At 46.7% G+C, this 20,690-nt stretch overlaps 2 protein-coding genes across 5 annotated transcripts in view; one reads left to right on the top strand and one right to left on the bottom strand.

The window, feature by feature from the left end:
- The window catches only part of SBNO1 (strawberry notch homolog 1), a 28,888-nt gene extending 23,107 nt beyond the window's left edge, over nucleotides 1-5,781 (bottom strand). The window contains exons 1-2 of one of the 2 annotated variants that reach the window (XM_048964052.1): nucleotides 5,615-5,781; nucleotides 136-263 (exon numbers count right to left, since the gene is read on the bottom strand). In XM_048964052.1, the coding sequence (XP_048820009.1) occupies nucleotides 136-261 (126 nt within the window). In that variant the 5' untranslated portion in view covers nucleotides 262-263; nucleotides 5,615-5,781. The remainder of the gene's footprint in view (nucleotides 1-135; nucleotides 264-5,614) is intronic. The other variant, XM_048964053.1, reaches the window with a different exon arrangement.
- Nucleotides 5,782-10,384: 4,603 nt separating this feature from the next.
- Nucleotides 10,385-18,533, top strand: KMT5A (lysine methyltransferase 5A). 3 transcript variants are annotated; one of them, XM_048964075.1, is made up of 8 exons: nucleotides 10,385-10,516; nucleotides 10,852-10,946; nucleotides 12,872-13,028; nucleotides 14,116-14,335; nucleotides 15,053-15,137; nucleotides 15,445-15,504; nucleotides 15,996-16,186; nucleotides 16,839-18,533. In XM_048964075.1, exons 1-8 carry the CDS (start codon nucleotides 10,507-10,509, stop codon nucleotides 17,047-17,049), a joined length of 1,029 nt encoding a protein of 342 aa, XP_048820032.1. In that variant the 5' UTR covers nucleotides 10,385-10,506; the 3' UTR covers nucleotides 17,050-18,533. The 3 variants fall into 3 exon arrangements, with proteins under 3 accessions (XP_048820032.1, XP_048820031.1, XP_048820030.1); XM_048964074.1 differs by having other exon boundaries at nucleotides 10,393-10,516; nucleotides 10,774-10,946; XM_048964073.1 differs by lacking the exon at nucleotides 10,385-10,516 and having other exon boundaries at nucleotides 10,538-10,946.
- The last annotated feature ends 2,157 nt before the right edge of the window (nucleotides 18,534-20,690 follow it).

The following is a 20,690-nucleotide window of genomic DNA, read 5'->3' on the forward strand; positions in this document are numbered from 1 at the left end:
TCATTTTCTAAGCCCAGCACTGCCAAGCAACAACATCTATAGAAATCCCACACTCTTAAACCCTTTGCTACAGATCCCCCTGCTATATGAAGCACAAACTCTTCTGTCCTCTGACAAACTGGGTTTTGTTGTAACCTGCTGGACAGCTGGAGTCGGAGTTGCAAGAACCACGTCCGGAGAGTCGATATCAAACAGATCATTGGGACTGATTCCACTCTCACTCAAAGCAGCAAGCAACAGATCTTGTCCTGGCTCCACCATCTCTAAAAAAATTAAGATCACAAATACAAGTTACATTTAATTTTGATTTTATTTATTTTAAATTACTTTTCCTGGATTCTATGAGTGCAGTGACCTGCATACACAGTTTCAATTTCTGTATTTGCTCACTTGCATATTTTTTGAAATCTTTTCATTGTGTCAATCAAATTCAGATGTAGGAAAAAAGAACTGTTTGCTACACAAAACGCTGTCACACCCATAAACTTACAGAAAAAAGATAGCCTCCCTAGGCTTTATCATACTTGATTTTCAAGCATCACAAGAAATATCAAGCAGCAGAAGTGGCACAGACTATTATGCTAATACACGTCTGTCAGTGAAGCATACTGCACAAGGGAAGCACAATTAAAATTCATTTAGTTTATCTTGTAACAACAACTTAGCAATAAAAAGCTTGTAAGGAAAGCATTTGTTTCTCGCGTGCCATTTCATTAGGTAGCAATTCATTCATGGGAGAAATTCTGTTTTGGAAAGATCAAATGTTCCAACATTATTATAGCTTGTCAACTACACATTAAATAGGACACCAGCATCAGGTCACGAGCTCCTTTACGCGTAGGACAAGCAAAATTAATTTCAAAAGCCTACTCTAGGTAGCATAAAAACCTTACATAAAAAGCCAAATATAGTTTTAAGACAGATGTATTTTTGCTCTTCTAAATGCTCTCCCCAGGGCATTCTGCCCTAGTAGTAAGAGAACCATATATTCTAAAGTACAACTCAAGCTGAAATTCATTTCACTTGCTTTCCACGCCCTCACTACCACCATTGGTAACAAAGCTGATCATATATTCCACAGCAGGTAAGAGCACAACAACATTTGTCATTTTAGACACACATTCACAGACCGAAACAGCACTCAGTTGCACACATGCCCTTCTCTCTGCATGCAGCTCAGCCCCATCCATCTGGCTGCTCACACGTTACCTTGCACGTTTGGCAGAACAGGTAATTCTTGCAGTAAATAAAACCTCAGGCAATTGATTCTCATTCTCCCTAGTTTTAGTAACAGCAGGGAAAGACCCCCTGTCTGGTGGAGGAATACTCATGTGGCAGCAGCACAACTGAGGAGCAGAGGTGAGGTTTGGGGAGAAGGAAAGATGCATCTCCTCACATCAAAGCCTGCACTGCCCACAGAAATACCAAAGCAACAAACGATGACTGGCAGAACCGCCAATGCCCTAGCACCATCCCAAAGGCCACTCCATAGCTCTGAACTAGACTTTGCTGGGTTTTTTCCTTTAAGGCACTTGAGGTGATCATCTAGATCAGCAGAATTGCCTAGTTTGAAGTTCACTGGTCCAGAAGACATCTAGCAGAAAATTTCCGTGTCAGCTCCTTCAGAGGACATCCCCTCCCACCAGCCCATTTCCTACATCCTCCAGTGGCTCAATAAGAGTGAGCAAACCCAGCTGCTGACTTCACTTTTCAGAAGTATTAAGTCCCATCTCAAGAAAGGGGCTTATATTTATACATATACACACACTTAAATGGGGACGATAAATTCTTTATTTTCAGACTCAAACACTGACAGCAGCCATCTCATCTAGTTTAGAAGCTTACACCAGTTACTCCCTCAAACTGAAGATTCTGATACACTTTGCAAGCACAACATCACAGTATTAATTTGGGAGAGAGCTGACACTTCTGCATGGCACCAACATCTTTGCTCAACGCTGTCAGAAAAAACAACTAAACATACAAATGAAAAAACACTGCCAGCTGCATCATTATTGAGTCTGCATGTCGCTCTGCTCAAGCTATCTCTGGAAGGAGGCACGGCTGGGACTTGGCTGAGGGATAAATACCTCCCTCCATACAGAACTCAGATGTGGGAAATCACAAGCTAGGGGCTGTTTACTTAAAGAAAAAAGACAAAGGAACACTTGCAACAACTTCTAGTCTGCTCTTGCAACACAAGGAAAGGGCTTGCTGTGAGTCCCAATTTCAGAGCAAAGCCAGCACAAGAAAAAAGCCATAAATTCATCTTCACCAACTGCCCTAAAATGGTGCCACAACCTGTCAAGTCCATTTGAAGTCAAGCTGAACATTACCTCAATCATATTTCATGTTTAAATCTTAAAAAAATGCTACAGTACTGCAAACAAACGAGTTCCAAAACATCACTCACTGCAGCAAGCAATCCAAGCACCACTTCTAAACTTATGCTGAATGAGCAGCAATAAAAGCTGGGACAGTAACTCCTGGAATTCCAAAGTATATCTGACTAGTTTAGAGACACCATTTCCACCATCCTAACCTCTCTTTTAACAGCCTTAAAAATTGGCCTTTGCTGGATTGTTAGCAACCATTTAGAGAAACAGCAGCAATTGTTCGCTCATCTGTCAGCCCAGACAATGAAAGTTGGACAAACTCGTTTCATTTATTTTGTTTCTGTATGCCACAAACAAAGTGACATTGTTTCAAACTAGAACAAAAGGAATTTGGAACTTGTAGAATTTTTACATTAAAAGCACTGAATTCGTGGCACCCATTTTAGATTTGGTCAAAGTTGTGCGTGCCACCACACCGCCATGCCTTTCCCTACTGCCTTCATAGACCTTCAGGTCAGTAAAGACATGATGAAGTTACAGGAGCAGCAGTATCTCCATAGCTTATTTTCTGTGACATGCACTAATGGAGCCTGAACCGTTATCAAGCTGAAACAGCCCCGTAATCTTGCAAGGTAGGAGGCTTCTTAGTTAACATAAGTGAAAACAACTTTATCAAGCTCTGCAGCTCAGCTTTGGCAATACTATATAAAGGACCTGTTTGCCACATTTCAAAAAACCCCAGAAGAAAATATTTATAAAAAAAAGTTGTGAATATTACAAGCTGTTCCCTGAACGTTTCACCAGTCAAAGAACTGCTCTGAGCAAGCAGGAGCTCACAGGCAAGGCTGGCTACGTTTCCTCAGGCTGCCCGGTGTCACAAAGCGAGAATCAACCTGTTTGATAAACCAAAAAACACATCTTTGTCACGTTTGCACAGCAGTTGTATCCCAGCTTTTTTCTTCTCATTAAAAGGAAAATACTGCTGCCTTTTCAAGGAGGACTATCAGAATCAACCTGATGTTTTGTAAGGCCCTACACAGCTCAAGCACACTGCCTGAAACCCTGATAAAATGACAGTTTCATTACCACTGTGTATTATGTAAATAACTCCTGATTTAAAGAAACAAAACCAGAATGCCACGCTTAATATTATGACACGTATCCATGCCAACCTGGCTCTCCCCCTCCCTCCATTTTAGCTTTAGGAGAAAGAAGGAAAACAAAAGACATTCAGTAGCTCATGTCAAACAACCTGTTCTCCACTTCCTCCAAGAAAAAAACATATCAGAATCTCAAGCTATGAAAATGCTTTCAAGTCCTCAGTCTGCCATTCGTACTTCACAACACTGTGCAGCTGAAGAACTCAGCTATAAATCTTAAGGAACTACAGTGCCACAGCTTGCACAAACGGAACTTCACCATCACCATAGCATAGCCATAGCCAAACCCTTCAGACAAGCACTTGACTGGGACACAGACATTGTTAAATCAACTCGTTCTCTTTTTATTAGCTTTCTGAGGAACAGAGGTCTCAAAATACTCTGGAAGCCATTTGAGATACCACGCAAATGCTGATGCAGTACTAAAAACAACAGAGAAGTCCCCTGGCTCTCTGGACTGCATGCTACTTGCACAACTTCAGAGTTTAAGGATGCTAGCTTCCAACCCCACAGAACAGAGTTTTCTGAATACCCAGATTCTGCTCATCTCACAGCTTTTGGCCCCAGAGCTGAATACTGACAAGAGGAATTTAAGAAGTAGAAGCCCAGAAGAGAAAATAACAGAACTGGAACACTAGAACCCTTTCTCATTTCTCACATGGAATCAGTTGCAGGCATAGCCCAAGGCCCAGCCTTCAAGCAGCCAGTTCTGACTCCCAAGAACTGGCTCAGCAGAAAGACAAACCCCCCACGTTTTGTTTCTAAGCTTGCATCAATGTATTGCATTATAATATTGCATTAATGTAAGGTGCCAGTAAGGAACAAGCAGAAAAATGAGCTGAATATGATCCTGTTTGCAAAATTTCTACCATAGTAAATTCTTTGCTTTACACAATGAGCTCAAGGCTTACAATTCACGGAAAAAAAACAAGATTGTAAAACATTCACATCTTTTTACCTGTCATTTTAATCCAGACAACTCAGGTATTTCAAAGTTTATCATTAAGTTAATTCTTAACTAGAGGGTTTTTTTTTCCTTAAAAAAGTAGCACAGGCAGTTGAAATGATGTGCTAGATTGTGTCAACTGCTCTTTAAGCCTTTCAATTACCACGCTAAGTTTCAGCAGCTATCAAACACCAAGAGCAAGGCTACCAATATATAAACTGCAAGAGCTCTATTTCACACCCTGAAAACACAGAACGACATCAACTGAAACTAAGAACGAAACAGCGGAGAAATAAAAGAGAAACCAACGCGGCCCCTCTCCCCACTTTGAGACCATCGGGGCGTTCTGACGCCGCGCACGGCTCACCCCGCCGAGCTCCGTGTGCGGCGGCTCGCGGCGCTGCGGCTGCCCCAGGGTGGGGGCCGCTCCGCGCGGCGGGGCTCGAGCCGCAGCCGCTCCCAACGGCCGCCCCGGTGCTCTGCCGTGCCCAAGCCGCCGCAGCCGGAGGGTCGCAGCCCGCAGCCTCGCCAACACGTGTTCCGGACATAAACTTCCGGGTTGGGATCAGAATTGGCTGCGTAATCGTGTCCCGTGCGCTACTTTTGTTTTCGGCCCCTTCCTCGCTTTTCGGATCCCCTTCGCGGCGTCAGGACCGCGGGGAAAGGCGAAGAGTCTCCAGGCACGGCAGCGCCTAACGGCGCCGAACCCATTCGGCCCCTTCCCCCGCTCGCCCCCGGCTCCGCTCCGGCGGCGTTCCGCCCTGCAGCCCCGAAATGGGCGCACAAAGGCGGACGGCCGAGCCGGGCCCGGAGCTGCAGTTCCGAGCACGGAAGCCGCCCCCGCGCCGCCCGATCCCCACAGCCCCGGCCGCCCTCCCGCCCCCGAAGTTCGCGCGGCACCCGAAGGGCGGCGGCCTCCCCCGCACCCGGCCCCGGCCCGGCGAGGACCCCAAGGCGAGGGCGGCGGCGCGGGCCCGCATGGCACCGGGAGGCCAAGAGGCGCCGCGGGAACGGCGCTCCGCCTCGGCGCGGCCCCCGGCACCTGGGAGCGCCCCACGGGCCGCGTCGCGCCGAGAGGAGCGGACCCCCGGGGGCACCGCGGCCGCCCCCGCCGCATCTCGAAACGAAGCCGAGGAACCAACAAACAAACGAAACGGCGGAGGCAGACTTACTCTCTCTCGTCCCCGGTCCTCCCACGACCGGTCCTGAAAGTCTCCGCCGCTGGCCCCGCCGCTCGCCGCTTTCTAACTCCCGGCCGCCATCTTGGCCCTCCCTCCCCTCTCGCAGGGGAGGGGGAAGGGAGGGGGCTGGGGCCGCCCGCCGCGACGCACCACGTGACGGCGCCGCGCGCCACTCCCACGTGACGCCTAGCCCGCCGCTGGCGCGCGCTCCGTACCACGTGATCCGCGACCCCCCTACGTTCCGGGATCTAGCCGGTCACGTGGTCGCCGCCGCTCTCTCGCGCGCCCATCCCCCACCCTCTCCGCCGCTGCCGGGTCTTGGCGCGTTCGCCCTGCGCTCTGCCATCACGTGACGTGCCGCTCCTCTTCTCGTCCCGCCTCTGAGGCGGCTCGTTCCGGAAAAAAAAGTAAAAATAAAAATAAAACCAGCGAGCTTTTCTGGCATCCTCAAAAAGCGACGTCTGAGCGAGCGGTCACGGCCCCAGGGCGGCGGCGGCAGTTGAGAAGGACGATTCGGGCCCGGTTCCCACTGGGTGGGGGAGGGGAAGGCGGAGGCGAACGGCTGCACGCGGTCACGTGATCGTCCTTCTTCAAGATGGCGGCTGCCGCGAGAACGCAGCTCTCTCGCGAGAGCCGGCTCCTTACGAGGCATGATGGAAAAAAAAAAGAAGGGGAGTGAGGGGGAGCTGACGTGAGGGCGCGTAGTACACAAGCGCAGGCCGCGGCCGCGCTGCTGGAGCGCGCGATGTTCACACGCACGCGCACTGTGAGGCGGCGGGCGGCGTCCCGCGGCGGGGCGCGTATCGCGTATTGCGTCTCTGGGCTGGTAGTCGTCAGCCGCCTCGCTCGCTCCTGTCTCGCCGCCGCTGACGTTTCTGGGCGCGTTGCTGTGAGAGCCGGCTCTCGTGCCCTGCCCTAAGATGGAAGCTCCGAGCGTTTCGGTGTGGTGGGAGTGCCTCCGACCCCGCTGTGCCCTCACAGCTCCCTGGCTCTCCGGCTTTCACCTCACAGCAGCTCCTGAGGAGAAGGAAGGGGACAGCAGAGCTGTGCGGGGAAGAGACGGCCGGGGGATGTGCTGGCCCACGGCTTTTCCCTGCCGATGTTCTACGGGCTGCTGATGTGAGCGTTGCTGCTGCAAAGAGCTGAATGCAGGTCCTGGTTGACTGCTCGGGCTAATTGTACGTCTGGAGAGAGCTTTTTACCATTACACCCCTGAGACGTTTCTGTTAAGCAGTCCTGAAGTATTTTCCTGCTTTTGTAAGGACAATTTCAAAGAGTTTTAGCGTAAAATTTAAGGAAATTGTGGGAAGCCCTAAAATCTGCTTAAAACATTAAGTACTGCTCATTCAACTTTATCCAAGTTCGCTTTTTTCATTACACAGGAGGATCAAAATAACCAATGAGGGTTAGACTAAGCTGTCCAAAGGCAAATCGACGTCAATTTAACTGATTCAGATTCATCAGTGATGCTTCAGACAATAAATAGAGGAAAAGATGAGAGCTGTGGGCAGGGATGAGAACGGTTTAAATAGAGCTCATGTCTCAGCTGCTGCCCTCTGTATTCTTCAGATAAAGGCACAAAGAAGTGCAGTCATGTGCAGCACATGTAGCACTGAAAGCATCTGTACAGCTCCATACTGTTGTGGCCAGAAAGTAGCAGTGTATGGTCTCAGCTGGGAGAGGTGAGTTGTGGCAGATACTTGCTATTACACATAACTACCAGAGAAGCAATTAATGTGGGGCTTCATTTCCCTGTAACTGTGTCTCTGACAAGTACCTCGCTGAGTGCACTTTTTTGCTTAGATATGCTCCTTTTTTACCAATACTAGGAGCTGCTCTGAATATTCTTTTATAGTTAACACCTACTGACATTTTCCTGTATTGGTATAAAATAATGTTGCTTAATGTGAAGCTCAGCAGTTATCGTCAAGGCGTTTGTTTTAATTGCTTTCTGATGTAGTGGTACAATGCCTAAAACACAAAACTGCCAGCATTTCATCTTGTAAGTACGACAGGAGCTGGTTAAGTGAGAACTACAGCAACAAGTTCTCAGAAATACTTAGCAAGTGTCTGTGGTGGATGTGAAAGAAATGAAGCTTTCACATTCGGTGGTACTCAAATTCAAAATTAGACAGTTCTAAAAACAGATGCGTAAAGAAAAAAAAACCAAACTGGGTAAGCATTGATCAAGATTGAATTAATTTACAGTTAATGTTTTTCTTTCCAAGCAAATCCAATGCTTTCCTAATTAATTTGCCTTCCACCCCCCACTGCACGATGCACACTGCAGCACCAGGCCGTTGCACAGCGAGGAGCTGCTCTCAGTCCTATGGAGACAGATGTAGGTCACTGGGTTGTCAAGCCCAGAGCGTGCAAGCAGGCCGTGCTTTGCCTGTCCTTGAGTCACTGTGCCTGGCAGCTGCGGGCGGACACATCCTGCTGGGGCTGCAGGCTGCGTGTTTAGCCTTGGCTTTCCCGTCGGTGCCCCTTTTTGGCCTTAGCTCCGGGTAAGCCCGTTTTGGTGATTCACAGCGTGCTATGGCAGAGGCCTCCTAGAGTGACATCGTTTTCTTTGTCGCTCTAGGGATGATGATTGTTTAGCTTGCTTTGCCCTCTAGCGGCGGCCTGCGCAGCTTCAGCGCTTTGTTTAATATACGCTGGTCGCTCCGAAAGTAATGCCTCCTATTTATTTCCATGGAAAAGACAACAGATGCAAAGAACAAAATAACAGTGTTTCATAGAGAAAATGCTACAAAGCATTATTTGTAACCATACTTTCCACCACTAGCTATGCACTTTCACCATGAAGGAACAAGAGCCTGCACACTGTGCTCGGAAATACCTGCATCAGTGTAGGTGACACACTGCCACTGTCACCACTGCTGAAATCCACACCCACCGCCTCACTGTGCTCACATTCATCCACTGCTTGGTGTCCATCAATGCTCAGCAAGCATCAGTGAATGTCAGTGGGGGCCATTTTTTCCTCATGGAGAAAGTCAGTGACACACCTTTGCTCCATACTCACTTCCATGTCGGATTCCATTGTGTCACACTGCCCCTCTGCTGCCATCTGTCACATAGCAACAAAATGTGATGGGATATTGGCAGGAAGGGTCAACTCTTCTGCCATCCCACCAATATCCACCTCTGGTGTCATGGGGCCAACATCATAAAATAGAAGGTGTTACTTTTGGAGCAGCTCTTGTATACTGAGCAACAAAAGACAGCCACAAGCCAGGATGCCATTGGGTTTTCTGGTTGTCTGGGTGCACTGCTGGTTTATGTTCAAACTTTCTAATCAGCATTAGCTCTTTGAAGACCTATCTAACAACATTTACTGGTGCACTCGGGTTACAGGCCAATACTGGTGGGCTGCCAGCAGGAGCAGTGGACACCCACTGCCAGCTTATCAGCAGCCACAGGCCACTCACTGTCCCTCGGGCACCCATTTGTGACATTATCAACCAGAGCCAGGAACACAACGTGACTGCAGAGGACGCAGATACGGGAGGGCATCGATAGGCCATCACGTTGGTGAGCTACTTCTCTACTCCTGGAACTCTTGGCAGACTCTGGTCTGATTTTTCCATCTGAATTAATACTGTTGTTTTGACATAACTAGGATGTCACCAAAGAAAATACTGCATAAATTACTAATGATGATTTCTTCCCTGCAATAACTTAGGAATGCTTTTCACAGCCCCCTGAGAAAGCTCTGGAAATACCTTTCTTGTGGTTTTGCTCAGCTTTTTTTTTTTTTTTTTAATGTATATATATTTTCGTAATGTTTTATACATGTGCAAGGGCTGCTCCAAAAGTAACACCTTCTATTTTATGGTGTTGGCCCCATGACACCAGAGGTGGATATTGGATATTGGTGGGATGGCAGAAGAGTCGACCCTTCCTGCCAATATCCCATCACGTTTTGTTGCTATGTGACAGATGGCAGCAGAGGGGCAGTGTGACACAATGGCATTTGACATGGAAGTGAGTATGGAGCAAAGGTGTGTCCCTGACTTTCTCCATGCGGAAAAAATGGCCCCCACTGACATTCACTGATGCTTGCTGAGCATTGATGGACACCAAGCAGTGGATGAATGTGAGCACAGTGAGGCGGTGGGTGTGGATTTCAGCAGTGGTGACAGTGGCAGTGTGTCACCTTCACTGATGCAGGTATTTCTGAGCACAGTGTGCAGGCTCTTGTTCCTTCATGGTGAAAGTGCATAGCTAGTGATGGAAAGTATGGTTACTTTTGGAGCAACCTCCATAACTGTCCTATTTAAAGAGGTGACGTGTGAGATATTGCAAATCTCCACGATGACAGCCACTGCTCCACGGTCCTTTGATGCATGCCATGTTGACTCGTTGATGCTTTAATCATTGCAACGGTCATTTACCTGTTCTGCAGCACGTACCCCAGGCCTGCCCCTGGGTGCTGAGCCATCTGCTGATGCTGCGGGTCCCTCGAGCTTTGCTGCTGATTTTCTCACGTTTTATATATGAAAAAAAGTCGAACGATTTCGCAGCGTTGCTATTCACGTGGCGAGGCACAGCCGCGGAAGGGCGTTCCTCCCGGGGCCGCCAATCAGCGCGCCGGTTGCCCTTCGCACAGGCCAATCAGCGCCCAGGGGACGCACATTTAAACACCGGCCCCGGGAGCTCGCACCCTCTTCAGTCTGACAGCCGGGGGGGCGGGGCGTAGCTCTGCGAGCCAATCGGCGGCGCGGAAGCTGTTATCCGACACCCGATTCAGCCAATGGGGGTGCGGCAGGCAGCGCGGCGTCTCCCCGCGGGGCGGTTGGCGGCGGCGGGGGAGCTCCCGGGGTCGGTGCTGGGGGAGCCGCGCCGCGGGGGCTCCTGGGGGCCGCGCCGCCGCCGCCATGGCTAAAGGTGCGCGGGCGAGGGGGGAGCGCTCGGTGCCGCTATGGGGGGCCGGCGGCGCGCGGCGCGTACGGATGGGTCGAAGAAGGGCGCGGGCGCGGGGCCGGGTGGCGCGGAGCCGCTGGCGGCGCGGAGACCACTACCGGGAGGCGCGGAGCGCCGGGGCCGGCGGGACTCCTCCCCCGCGCGGTGTGCGCAGCTCGCCGGGAAGGGGCTGGGCCGCCGCGGCTCGCCCTGCTGCAGTGAGCCCTTTAAACATGGCGCAGGCCGCGGGGGCCGGGAGATGACCGTGAGCGGCGGCGCGGGACACGGCTCAGATGCTGCCCTTCCTTCCTCGCTCCTAGGCAGGAATATGCCCAAAGCCAGGGCGAGCGGCGCGGAGAAGGCGAGCCCCGAGAACGCCGAGAGGAAGAGCCCCGGCCGCTCCCGGGCCGGTGGGGTAAGTGCTGTCTGGGTTCGGGGCGGGCGGCTCCCGGTGTCCGCTGCGGGTGCGCCCCGTGCGGTGGGGGCGGACGGCGGCCCCAGGAGCCACCGGTACGGAGCTGTCCGTCGGAGTCGGAAGCGGGGCGGGCTTCGGCGCTGCCGGGGTGCGCCGTGTCCTCCCTGCCCTGCGAGCGGCGGGAGCTGCTGTCAGCGAGCGGCCCTGCTCCTCTGCTATCCGCGCTGTCCTCTATCTCCCCTAGAGGCTGCGGGCCCGGGTTTGGTAATCACTTTGCGTTTAAACCTCGCTAGGACGAATCTTGGCTATTGCGTCGAGACCCCGGGATCCCTAGCAGCCCTTAACGTGTGCTGCTGTGCTGAGAAAATCTGTGCCGCGGAGGCTCTGACGTTCGGCATAGACAAAGACGTGGCAGCCGGGAGCGCTGTGCTGCAGGCGGGGGCTGGGGGGGAAGGGAGCGGCCCGAGGACGTGCTGGCGTGGCCCCGTCAGTGTGTGCACGGAGCTCCGTGGGCAGGTGGGCTGCTGCTGGCCTTCAAGGAGACGGCCGGCTGTGGAGCTCCTGCTAAATGTCAGCAGTCTCTCAGTGTGGGTTTCACTGCCTGTATTTGTTAAAATCCAGCGTTGTTGTACGTCATCCTTAAAGCCCTGCTTCCGTAAATAAGCGAGTCTCATTTCTGATGGACTTCTCCCATTGTGAAGGTGGAAAGCTCTGACTGGCTTCTCAGGGTGTTCTGCTGTGATCTTAATTCTTGCTGAAGCTTTTGACTGATCTTATTTTGTGTGTAGCTGTGTACTCTGTTACTTGTTTTCGTTAAGTACAATTTTCTTATGTGCTGCGTGCTTTGTTTACTTCATTAGTTCTTATGTGATGAGACATATTAGAGCATTTATTTAGTGAAATGACTGTATTTGAGCTATTTTACTCTCAAATGGGAGCCTTTGAATGTTTTAAAAGAAAATGCATGCAGAACTTGATTGTTTTTTATTTCAACTGAGTTGCAGTATCTGTAAGTGCTTTCACTTGAGTCAAAATACAGCCAAGACAAATTTGTTCTGGCCAACTCACAGCTGTTTGTCCTGACACTGGGGTTTCACAGCTAAAATCCCTGTGCCTGACATACTTGCACAGTCAAGCTTGGCCTGGTTGTAGAGAACCATAAAAGCAAAGATGTCACAACTCCTGTAAGCTTTGTTAAGTCTATACTCCTCCCTACTGGGGTCTTCAGCCTGAACCAGCTTTTGAGCTCCAGCTTTGTGTTGTTTGACCATACCAGAGGGTTTTACCATTTTGCTGGCAGGGACCAAGTGCTTTGACTAGACTATTGCATGTTTCTTGTGCCATCAGCAGTCTTAACACTCCATTTCATACAATATAATGGATAAATAGATAGCACTGCTCATCTCCCAAACCTCAATGAGAGGTGTCACTCAAAGTGGACTTTCAAAAACTGTCTTCTGTGCTGCTCTGTAGAGCATATTAATTGCAATAACATTTGACACACAGTGAGCATTTGGGTAAGCTCATACTTCCTTGGCTATGTGAGGTATGTGCAAGGCTTGGGCAGTTTCTGCTGTTATTGGTGTTTTCTTTGGCTTGCGCTCTCTGAGCAGCTCAGAGTTCAAATCTTGAAGCAGAGGGTGGAAACTGGTGTTCATTATGGCTCTCCTATCCTACCACATTGCAAATGAAAATCCTCTTGAACTAAGAGGTTTGCATTAGTAAAGGTCTGAGTGCTTACCCTGGTGATGTTTTCACATCCTAGAGATAATGGTAGCAAGGATGATGCATTAAAGCAGTGCAACTTGCATTAGCACAGTCAGCTGCCAGCCCTGCTCTTTGCAGCACGGTGTGGATACCAACTGGAGGCTCCCAGCATCTCTGTGATACACTTTTTTTTGTTTGTATGTGTGAATCTGTTTTAGGAGAATGTGTTTACTGGTCAATCCAAAATCTACAGCTACCTGAATCCCAACAAGTCTCCTGGTGCTCGCTCCCCACTTCAGGAAGAAAACTCTGTCATGTATCACGAAGTGAAATGCCAGGGCAAAGCACTAACTGAAACCAACAGGAAAGGAGATGGTAAGCTTGATCTTTGGATTGCTTGCTTTGTGAGGTGTGCTTTCCTTCCCACCCCCCAGTTTTAGATCTGTAGGAGGTGGGCAGCTCCCCTGCTCCAGTTGCTTTCCCAAATCCTATGGCTCTGTCAGCAAAGAAACTACAAGGATGGCGGTGTCCTTATCCTTTTCAGAACTGAAGTCACAGATTTACCAGGTGATTATGGAAAACAAACAAAAACCCCACAGCTGGTTTGTGCTTAAAGGTGTGGTTGTTAAGTGTGGTAACTTGTTGAAGTGTTTTGATTCAAATGTTATTTGCAAGTAGATGTTTTAAGCCCCACTGAGCACAGGAAAACTTACAGGCTGTAACTCCCAGATTCCACCAAGAAAGTGAAGATGGCTTTAGTCTTCCCCACAGTGGATCAGTGGCCTTTCAGCAGTACTTCATTTCTCCAGTGAGACTGAAGCATCTGTCTTGGCCCAAGGAAATTAAACCTGGTAATTGGTTTTAAATGAAAACTTTAGTCAGCTTTAAGACATGTCTCATTTACCCTGAATCAAAAGTCAGCTGAGGAGGATGTGGTCACCTCAAGGTGGGATAGGCTCAACCAAGAAAATGTAACAGAACTTTTTCTTGTAAGCTCCTGTAGATTTGGTCTGAGTGGTATTGGCCCCTTAGCACCAGCTCCTGTGGTGACTGATTGCAGCAGTGTGGGGTGCAGGCACTTCTGCTCCTTCAGGGCAGGTTGCTGATTCCTTTATAGCAATTTGAGAACTCAGTATGCCAAGTGCCCTGGCTGGCAGGCTGTTTGTACCATGGACTGTGATTCGGGTTAGGTTCACTGCTCAGTTTTACACCCATGACAAAGAACTTGCTCTTGTTTTTACCTGTTCCTTTTCTTATGCTTCCTTCTATACCATAGCAATGACTACTTGAAAGTCCAGTGACAGTCTGCCTGGGTTCTAGCAGAAAGAGATTGTATCATTTATTTCCTACCTCTTTCTCCTGTTTGACGGAACTAGAAATAGAAACTATTGGGATTCATATAAAAGCACTCTGGTATAGATGATCTTGAATTCAGAGCCATTCTTTATTTCTTTCTCGCTAGAAAAAAAGAATGGTGGCAATATAATTGAAGGTGCTACGAAACCGGAAGACCAGAAAGATAAAGAAAGTGGGTGCAATACTTCAGTGCTGTCTTCTGATCCAAAAACCCAAGGATCTGTAGAAGCTGAGAAGACGCTCCTGCCCTCAGACTGTGCTGGTGAGGCCAGTGCAAAGCCAGCTCAGAAGAAGACAGTTAAAGCAAAGCGTGGACCAAGAAGGAAGTAAGTGACTTCTGGAACTGTAAAAGCTTTTCTGCTTTAGGCCATTTTGCCCAAGGGGGCCTTTATCTACATTTTGCCTTGATAGGCAAATAGAGAGGCTATAGATAAGCCAGACCTGGAATTAATGTTTCCCTTGCTTTGCTCTTTTTTGGGGACAGATTTTAAAGAAGATTCCTTTTCTTCAAAAATAGCATATTTGAAAATGCTAAATAGCACCCAAAGTATTGCAGTCTTGCAGATGACTATTTCACTAGCAAGCAAGGCAAAAATTAATTTAGGAACCACTAAGACTCACTGTTCTGTGGACAAATGGAGTCTGTCTTGACAGATTCACAATGTTAGATTATTGTAGCTGGGGGAGTGCTGGCTGAGTTGATAACTTCACTCATGTTAATGGAATAATGTAACCTAACATTAATGAATTCATGGCCAAGCTGCTTTAATGACCTACATTTTTGGGAAGGCACATGGTGGGGACTTCAGAGTTTAATGTGATTTTTCAGTTGATTTCCAGTGGCATCTCAATCTTGTGGTTAAAGGATTAGTAATAGAGTATGTAGCTTCTGGCTTGGAATGCAGAATACTGGTAAGAACATGGATTCATGCTGATCAACATTTAACATAAGCTTAAAAATATGTATATATTTTTAGATACCCGTTTCAGAGGTGTAACTTCAGAAGTAGTTTGAAATGTTTCCTGCTTTTCTTATTCCTTAGAACACAAGGAAGAGCACCGAATCGAAAGGTGACAGATTATTACCCAGTGAGAAGAAGCTCCAGGAAGAGCAAATCTGAACTGGAGGTAGTGCTTCCTGATGAAATACCAGTACTTAATGCAGTAGCAAATGTTCACTGAAATTATTGTTAGGAATGTTTCTAAATACAGAATTATTGGTCCAGTTATTTTTAGGATGGAATTTAAATGATAATGCATTCTTGGGGGATGTCTCTTTATTCTGTCTCTGTACAACTTAGTTTTGCTGGAAAGAGGGATGGCTTGGAAAAACTGAATGCCATTGGCCAATCATTTCCTGTTAGCTATGGAATAAAATACAAAAGCTACCAACAAATAACTTGGTCTTATTTTTTTTGTCTTGTTACTTCCTCAGACTGAGGAAAGGAGGAAAATCGATGCACTAATTACAAGTGGGAAAGAAGAAGGAATGAAGGTAACAGCAATGCTAACCTGAGTACTGTGTACTGTTCATGCAGTATAGCTCTTAAAAGCACAGTGGTTCTCAAAAAGCAGCAGTGTGCAGTTCACACTGGCTTCTAGGACAGTGGCATCCTTGTAGGAGTTGTACAGCTCACAGGTAGAGGCAGGAAGAATCAAGTGTACTAGTGGGTAACTAATTCAGTTTGTGTGATTGACCTTTCTATACTCCTGTCATCTCTTCCTGTGCATGCTAATGGTAACATTGAAATGGAAAAGCTTAGGCATTCTAATGCAAAATGCATGGTAGCTGTGTTGCCTCCTGAAGTCGCTCTGTTTCTCTAATACAGTAAATTGTGCTTCCACAGCTTTGTCTGTGACATTCAGATGCTGTGCCATGTCACTTTAATGACAAATGTCATGCACTCCTTTCCTAGTAAACAGCTTACTGGCAGTCATGAGTACCTTCTCATTTCCCATGTGATTTGTTTCTTTTCAACTCAACAGATTGATTACATTGATGGCAAAGGGAGAGGAGTAATTGCTACTAAACATTTTAATCGTGGAGAATTTGTAGTTGAATATCATGGAGATCTCATAGAGATCACTGATGCTAAAAAGCGGGAGGCTGTGTATGCTCAAGATCCATCCACAGGCTGCTATATGTACTATTTTCAGTACCTCAGCAAAACGTACTGGTAAGCTGCTTTTGCTTTGTGTGTTACAGATGAGCAGTAGAAACTTTTGAATGCTGTTTTTTTGTTGTTTGTTTGTTTGTTTCTTGTTTTCATACAGTTTTGTTGGTCCTTTTTGGTTGGGTACCACAAGTTAGGGAATCCTCTTGGAGTGCTGTTTTGCTGGCCAAGAGCCCTCTGTACCTCTGGGTTAAAGGGAGTGATGGGCAACTCTCAGCCCTATTCCCTGAAGCACAGCACCATCTGTATGGAGAGACGTATCTACTTTGGATGGGACTTCCAGCTTTGCCATGGATTTCTTCCTAAACTTACTGTCTTGTGAAATTAGCCACTTTTCCTGAGTTATGATCATTTTCTTTTAGAAAAGCAGTAGGAACAGATAGGAAGAGAAAAACACTTCCTTCAGGTGTCTCTGGGTGCTTCTTTCTTCAGTGCCTGTCACCAACTACACATGCATGCTTCATCACTCCAGTGTGGTTTTTCTTTATTTTTTCACCCTAAACTTCAGTTCTTCCGAAGCCATTGCACAGACAACTTCTCTGTTGTTGAATTTTAATTTCCAAGCCTTGTATGTATTCCTAATTCTTTATCTAGTTTGCACTTTGTTTCTTGTCCTTTAATATGATTTGTGCATGAAATGTTCTTGTTCTTCCAGTGTTGATGCTACAAAAGAAACTAATCGTCTGGGAAGACTGATTAATCACAGCAAATGTGGCAATTGTCAAACAAAGCTTCATGACATTGATGGTGTGCCTCATCTCATATTGATAGCTTCCAGAGACATTAAAGCAGGTGAAGAACTGTTGTATGACTATGGAGACAGGAGCAAGGCTTCCATTGAAGCTCATCCATGGCTAAAACACTAATTCTTCATCTTCTGGGTGTGGCTTTAGGTTGTTTTTTGGGGGAGGTGGTGGAGGCTGAGCGCTCTGCAAGGAGTCAGTGGATTTTTTTCCTCCATCCTCGCTTCCCTCAGCTTTCTTAGTGAACTGCTTATGGTTCTGAGCTCTTTGAAAACTACATTTTTACTTTGCAGTATTTAAATTCCTATTACAGATTTCCAAGCAGGCTCAAGTTTTCTCTTAGATTGCCAAAACTTCTGTATTGTAAAAGGAAGCCCTCCCTAGAAATCAGAACCCTCCTGCATAGTGACCACTGCCACCTGAGCATGTGAAGACTTGCACAGATTGGAACTTAGTCATTTGGATTGTGCTTCTGCAACTGCAGTGAAGTCTTATACTCCAATTTTTGGGGTGGTGAACTTGACATTAGCTTTATGACAGCAAATGTGCTTTTTTTATGCTGATTCCTATGTCAATGGCTTGACTACTTGTTAGACTTCTTGCAAAGATTTTTTTTTTAATGGATGCTATTGTTTCTATCATTCTCAAATAACTTGTGGTAGGGTTCTTTTTTTTTCCCCACTGTGGTGTCTCATTGGTGATTAACTTCAAATGCACTTGTGCTGAGGGAAATGGATGGTCATACTGGCTTTTCTTCAGAGAAATGACTCCAAGACAAAGATGGATTTTGATAGGCTGGGTTGATACTGATTAAAAATGTAGGAATTTAACTTTATGAGAGAATCAACGTTGGAGACACCTTTCTAAAATCTGGGATGGTATTTTTTATAGTTGATGACTGATTCTTGGCAGTGATTCCTAGAGGGTTTTAAAGAAGCAAAACAAACAAAAAAAAATTCTCTGAAAATTTTATTACCTTCCTATGCTATTTATAGCTCCATCAGAAGTTATTTATTTACTGTGAATGCTTGAAGTAGAGCATAGTGGTTCTGTAAGTCATCTTTATATGCAGCTTCAAATGGTAATGATGGTGTTTGTGCAATGAAGAAAGGTATATTCCTTATTGCCTGGTCCTGTAGGTCTGTCCAGCATGGTCTGGGCCCACTGTCTTAAATGGGAGCTGTGTGCTTAGCATCTTGCAGATGTTTTTAACATCACCAAATCTGTCACGTGGGCGGGCAATATACAATGCAGGTCCTTTATGTTAAAGATGAGTTCTTACCAATTAGAATTTTTGCCAAGGAAGGCTTGGCATGTGTGTAGATGAAGATGGCTGTGAGCCATTTGTCGTGCTTGCTGCTGGAAGATGTCAGCAAGGGATCTGTGGCTCTGCTTGTCTTTTTTTCCTCCATGTCTTGAAGGCTGCAGCTGCTCCAGCTAATGCCCTCTAGGACAACCTTGCACGCTTGCCTGTGTGATAGGTCAGATAGGGACATCGTGGTTGTATGCTCCAGCAGCAAGAGAGGTGGCAAAGTGATGTATTTTTTAAATGAAAAACTTGAAGACAACGTCTCTGTAAAATAAAGAATATATTTATTATTTATGAAGTGGCTGTTATAGTACCTGTGTCTCCATTGCAGATCATTAGCATTTTGAAAGAAAGCTGTGAAAATCATTAGCCATTAACTGCTTGATGTTATTTAGCATTTAGCACCAGGCCAGCTCAGCAGAGAGCCTTTGTATTTTCACAATTTCTGAATTAACTGGAGATCTGTTACCTTGGTAGGAGTTCCAGGTAAGCTTCTTTCACTGTCTTGTTTTAGTTGGCAGTGATTTCTCTCTGGTATCAAGAACAGGATACTACCGTACATTGCTGTAGCATCTGTTGTACTAGAGTGCTTCCCTTCAGTCAAAATTGGAATCAAATGCTTCCTCTTGTTCTTTGTTTAAGAATTTGCTTGTTCTCTATCAGATTAAATAGCTTAACATCTCTGTGCTTTGGCGTCACTTCTGTAAATAACAAGGAGGGAGAATCTCCCTATTTTACATAAAAATTGTCTTCTGAAATGCTTAACTGGTAATCAAGTAGCACTGCATCAGAAGATAGTAATAAAGCTGATGTTGCACTGAGGGTGTCTTTTGCTTTGGTAGGAGCTGTGTGTGTATGTGTGTGTATGTATGTATATGCTTGTGTCTATATTTTAATACTTCTCAGAGGAACATGAAGCTATGATTTTTATCCTCGTGCCTTACAGGAGATTCATCTTCTAACGAGATGTAAAGCACTTAGCAGGGAAAGGTGCCCTGGGCTTGGGAGTTAAACTTCTTTGCTTGTCTTTGCTGAAGGCAGCATAGTTGCTCTAACAGACCCTAGGCTCTTCTATTGTGGCCATAGTTTGCTTCCCTTCTGTGAGAGAAGCTGTGCTTCTCTTCTCCACACCCGATTGCATGCAGCTTTAGTGCCAGAAAAAGAATAGCCCCAAAAGGTTGTGGTGGTCTCCTGTCTACATTAACTGGTGAACTCCTGCTTCTTGTTTTCACTAAAGAACATAGCCAGTGGTAACTTGAAAAGAACAATTGCAGCATTCACTGTTTCCTCTCCTACCTGCCAATGAGGAGTGGTCCTGGGCTGTGCTGCAGTCTCTGTACCTCCTTGGCAAGCTGGTACACTTACATGCATCTACTTGATCTGTGCGCTTTGTTGTTACTTGAAGCTGTTTCCTTAAGGTATGGTAGAACTGAGAACTGTGGTTTTAGGTGTAGTTTGCCTCCCCTCTGTGAGACTGTAAAATACATCTTAGGATGAACCACACAGGAAGAGGCCGTTCAGAGCACGTGCAAACATCTTTCAGAGATGTGTCCTGGCTGTTGCTGATGCAGTTTTTTTTCCCCCTCTAAACATAAACTCTCTCCAGAAGATGCATTGAATTCCTTCCTTACTACTATGTTCTAGAAAATGTCTCTGATACATGAACAAGCCTCATTAGTGTGTCAGAGATGGTAAAATTCGAGTTCTGTGCACTGGCTACACTAACTGTGAACCAGCCTACCTCGGCCAGACATCTGTCTCGCTGGTGTACAGTTGCTAATAAATTCTGTCTGAAAGGAAACTGCAGTGTCTGTCATCTGCAAAGACTCATCTGCTTTGTGCTTGAGCTGATGTGTGAGGTGCCCTGCACCTTTCATGTTGTTCGCATGCGGGAGGGAATCAAAAGACTTCAGATCTTGCTTTCACTTCTAAGGAGTGTCAGATCATAGCTTGATTCCTGTCACTGCTCTTTTTATGTCTGCTCACACTCTACTGCTCTTGAAATTCTGCTCTTCTAAATGTGAAATTTTAACTGGTATTTTGAAGCTTTTCTTCTATTGTTTGCCCTATATGATTCTACTAGTGACAAATGTGTATTAACTTAAGCAACAACAGCTTGTATCTGCTAATTAGAGGGGAAAAAAGCTTGTGAAAAAGACAACTGTCTAGCCCAGAAAACCCTTTGTTGAAAGTAAAATGTTTGATGCATCTATTCCAGTTGAAGCTTGTTTGCACCTCTGAAATAATACCCGTCCTTGATGTGATCAGAGTGTGATGCAACAGCTTTTCTTCCTTTGCTGTGCTAGTTTCTTCCATCCCTACCCTAAAAGTCCACTCCTGTGAATGCCCAGTTAATGCAAAGAAAGAGCACAAGCACTGTGGGGGCTTTTTTCAAGCACTTGGTTAATAATAAGATGGGGAATTACTTTTCATGTCATATCAGTGAGGGGTCAGC

Source organism: Lagopus muta, chromosome 17, assembly GCF_023343835.1.
Source record: "Lagopus muta isolate bLagMut1 chromosome 17, bLagMut1 primary, whole genome shotgun sequence".
In the NCBI taxonomy this organism is placed as follows: domain Eukaryota; kingdom Metazoa; phylum Chordata; class Aves; order Galliformes; family Phasianidae; genus Lagopus; species Lagopus muta.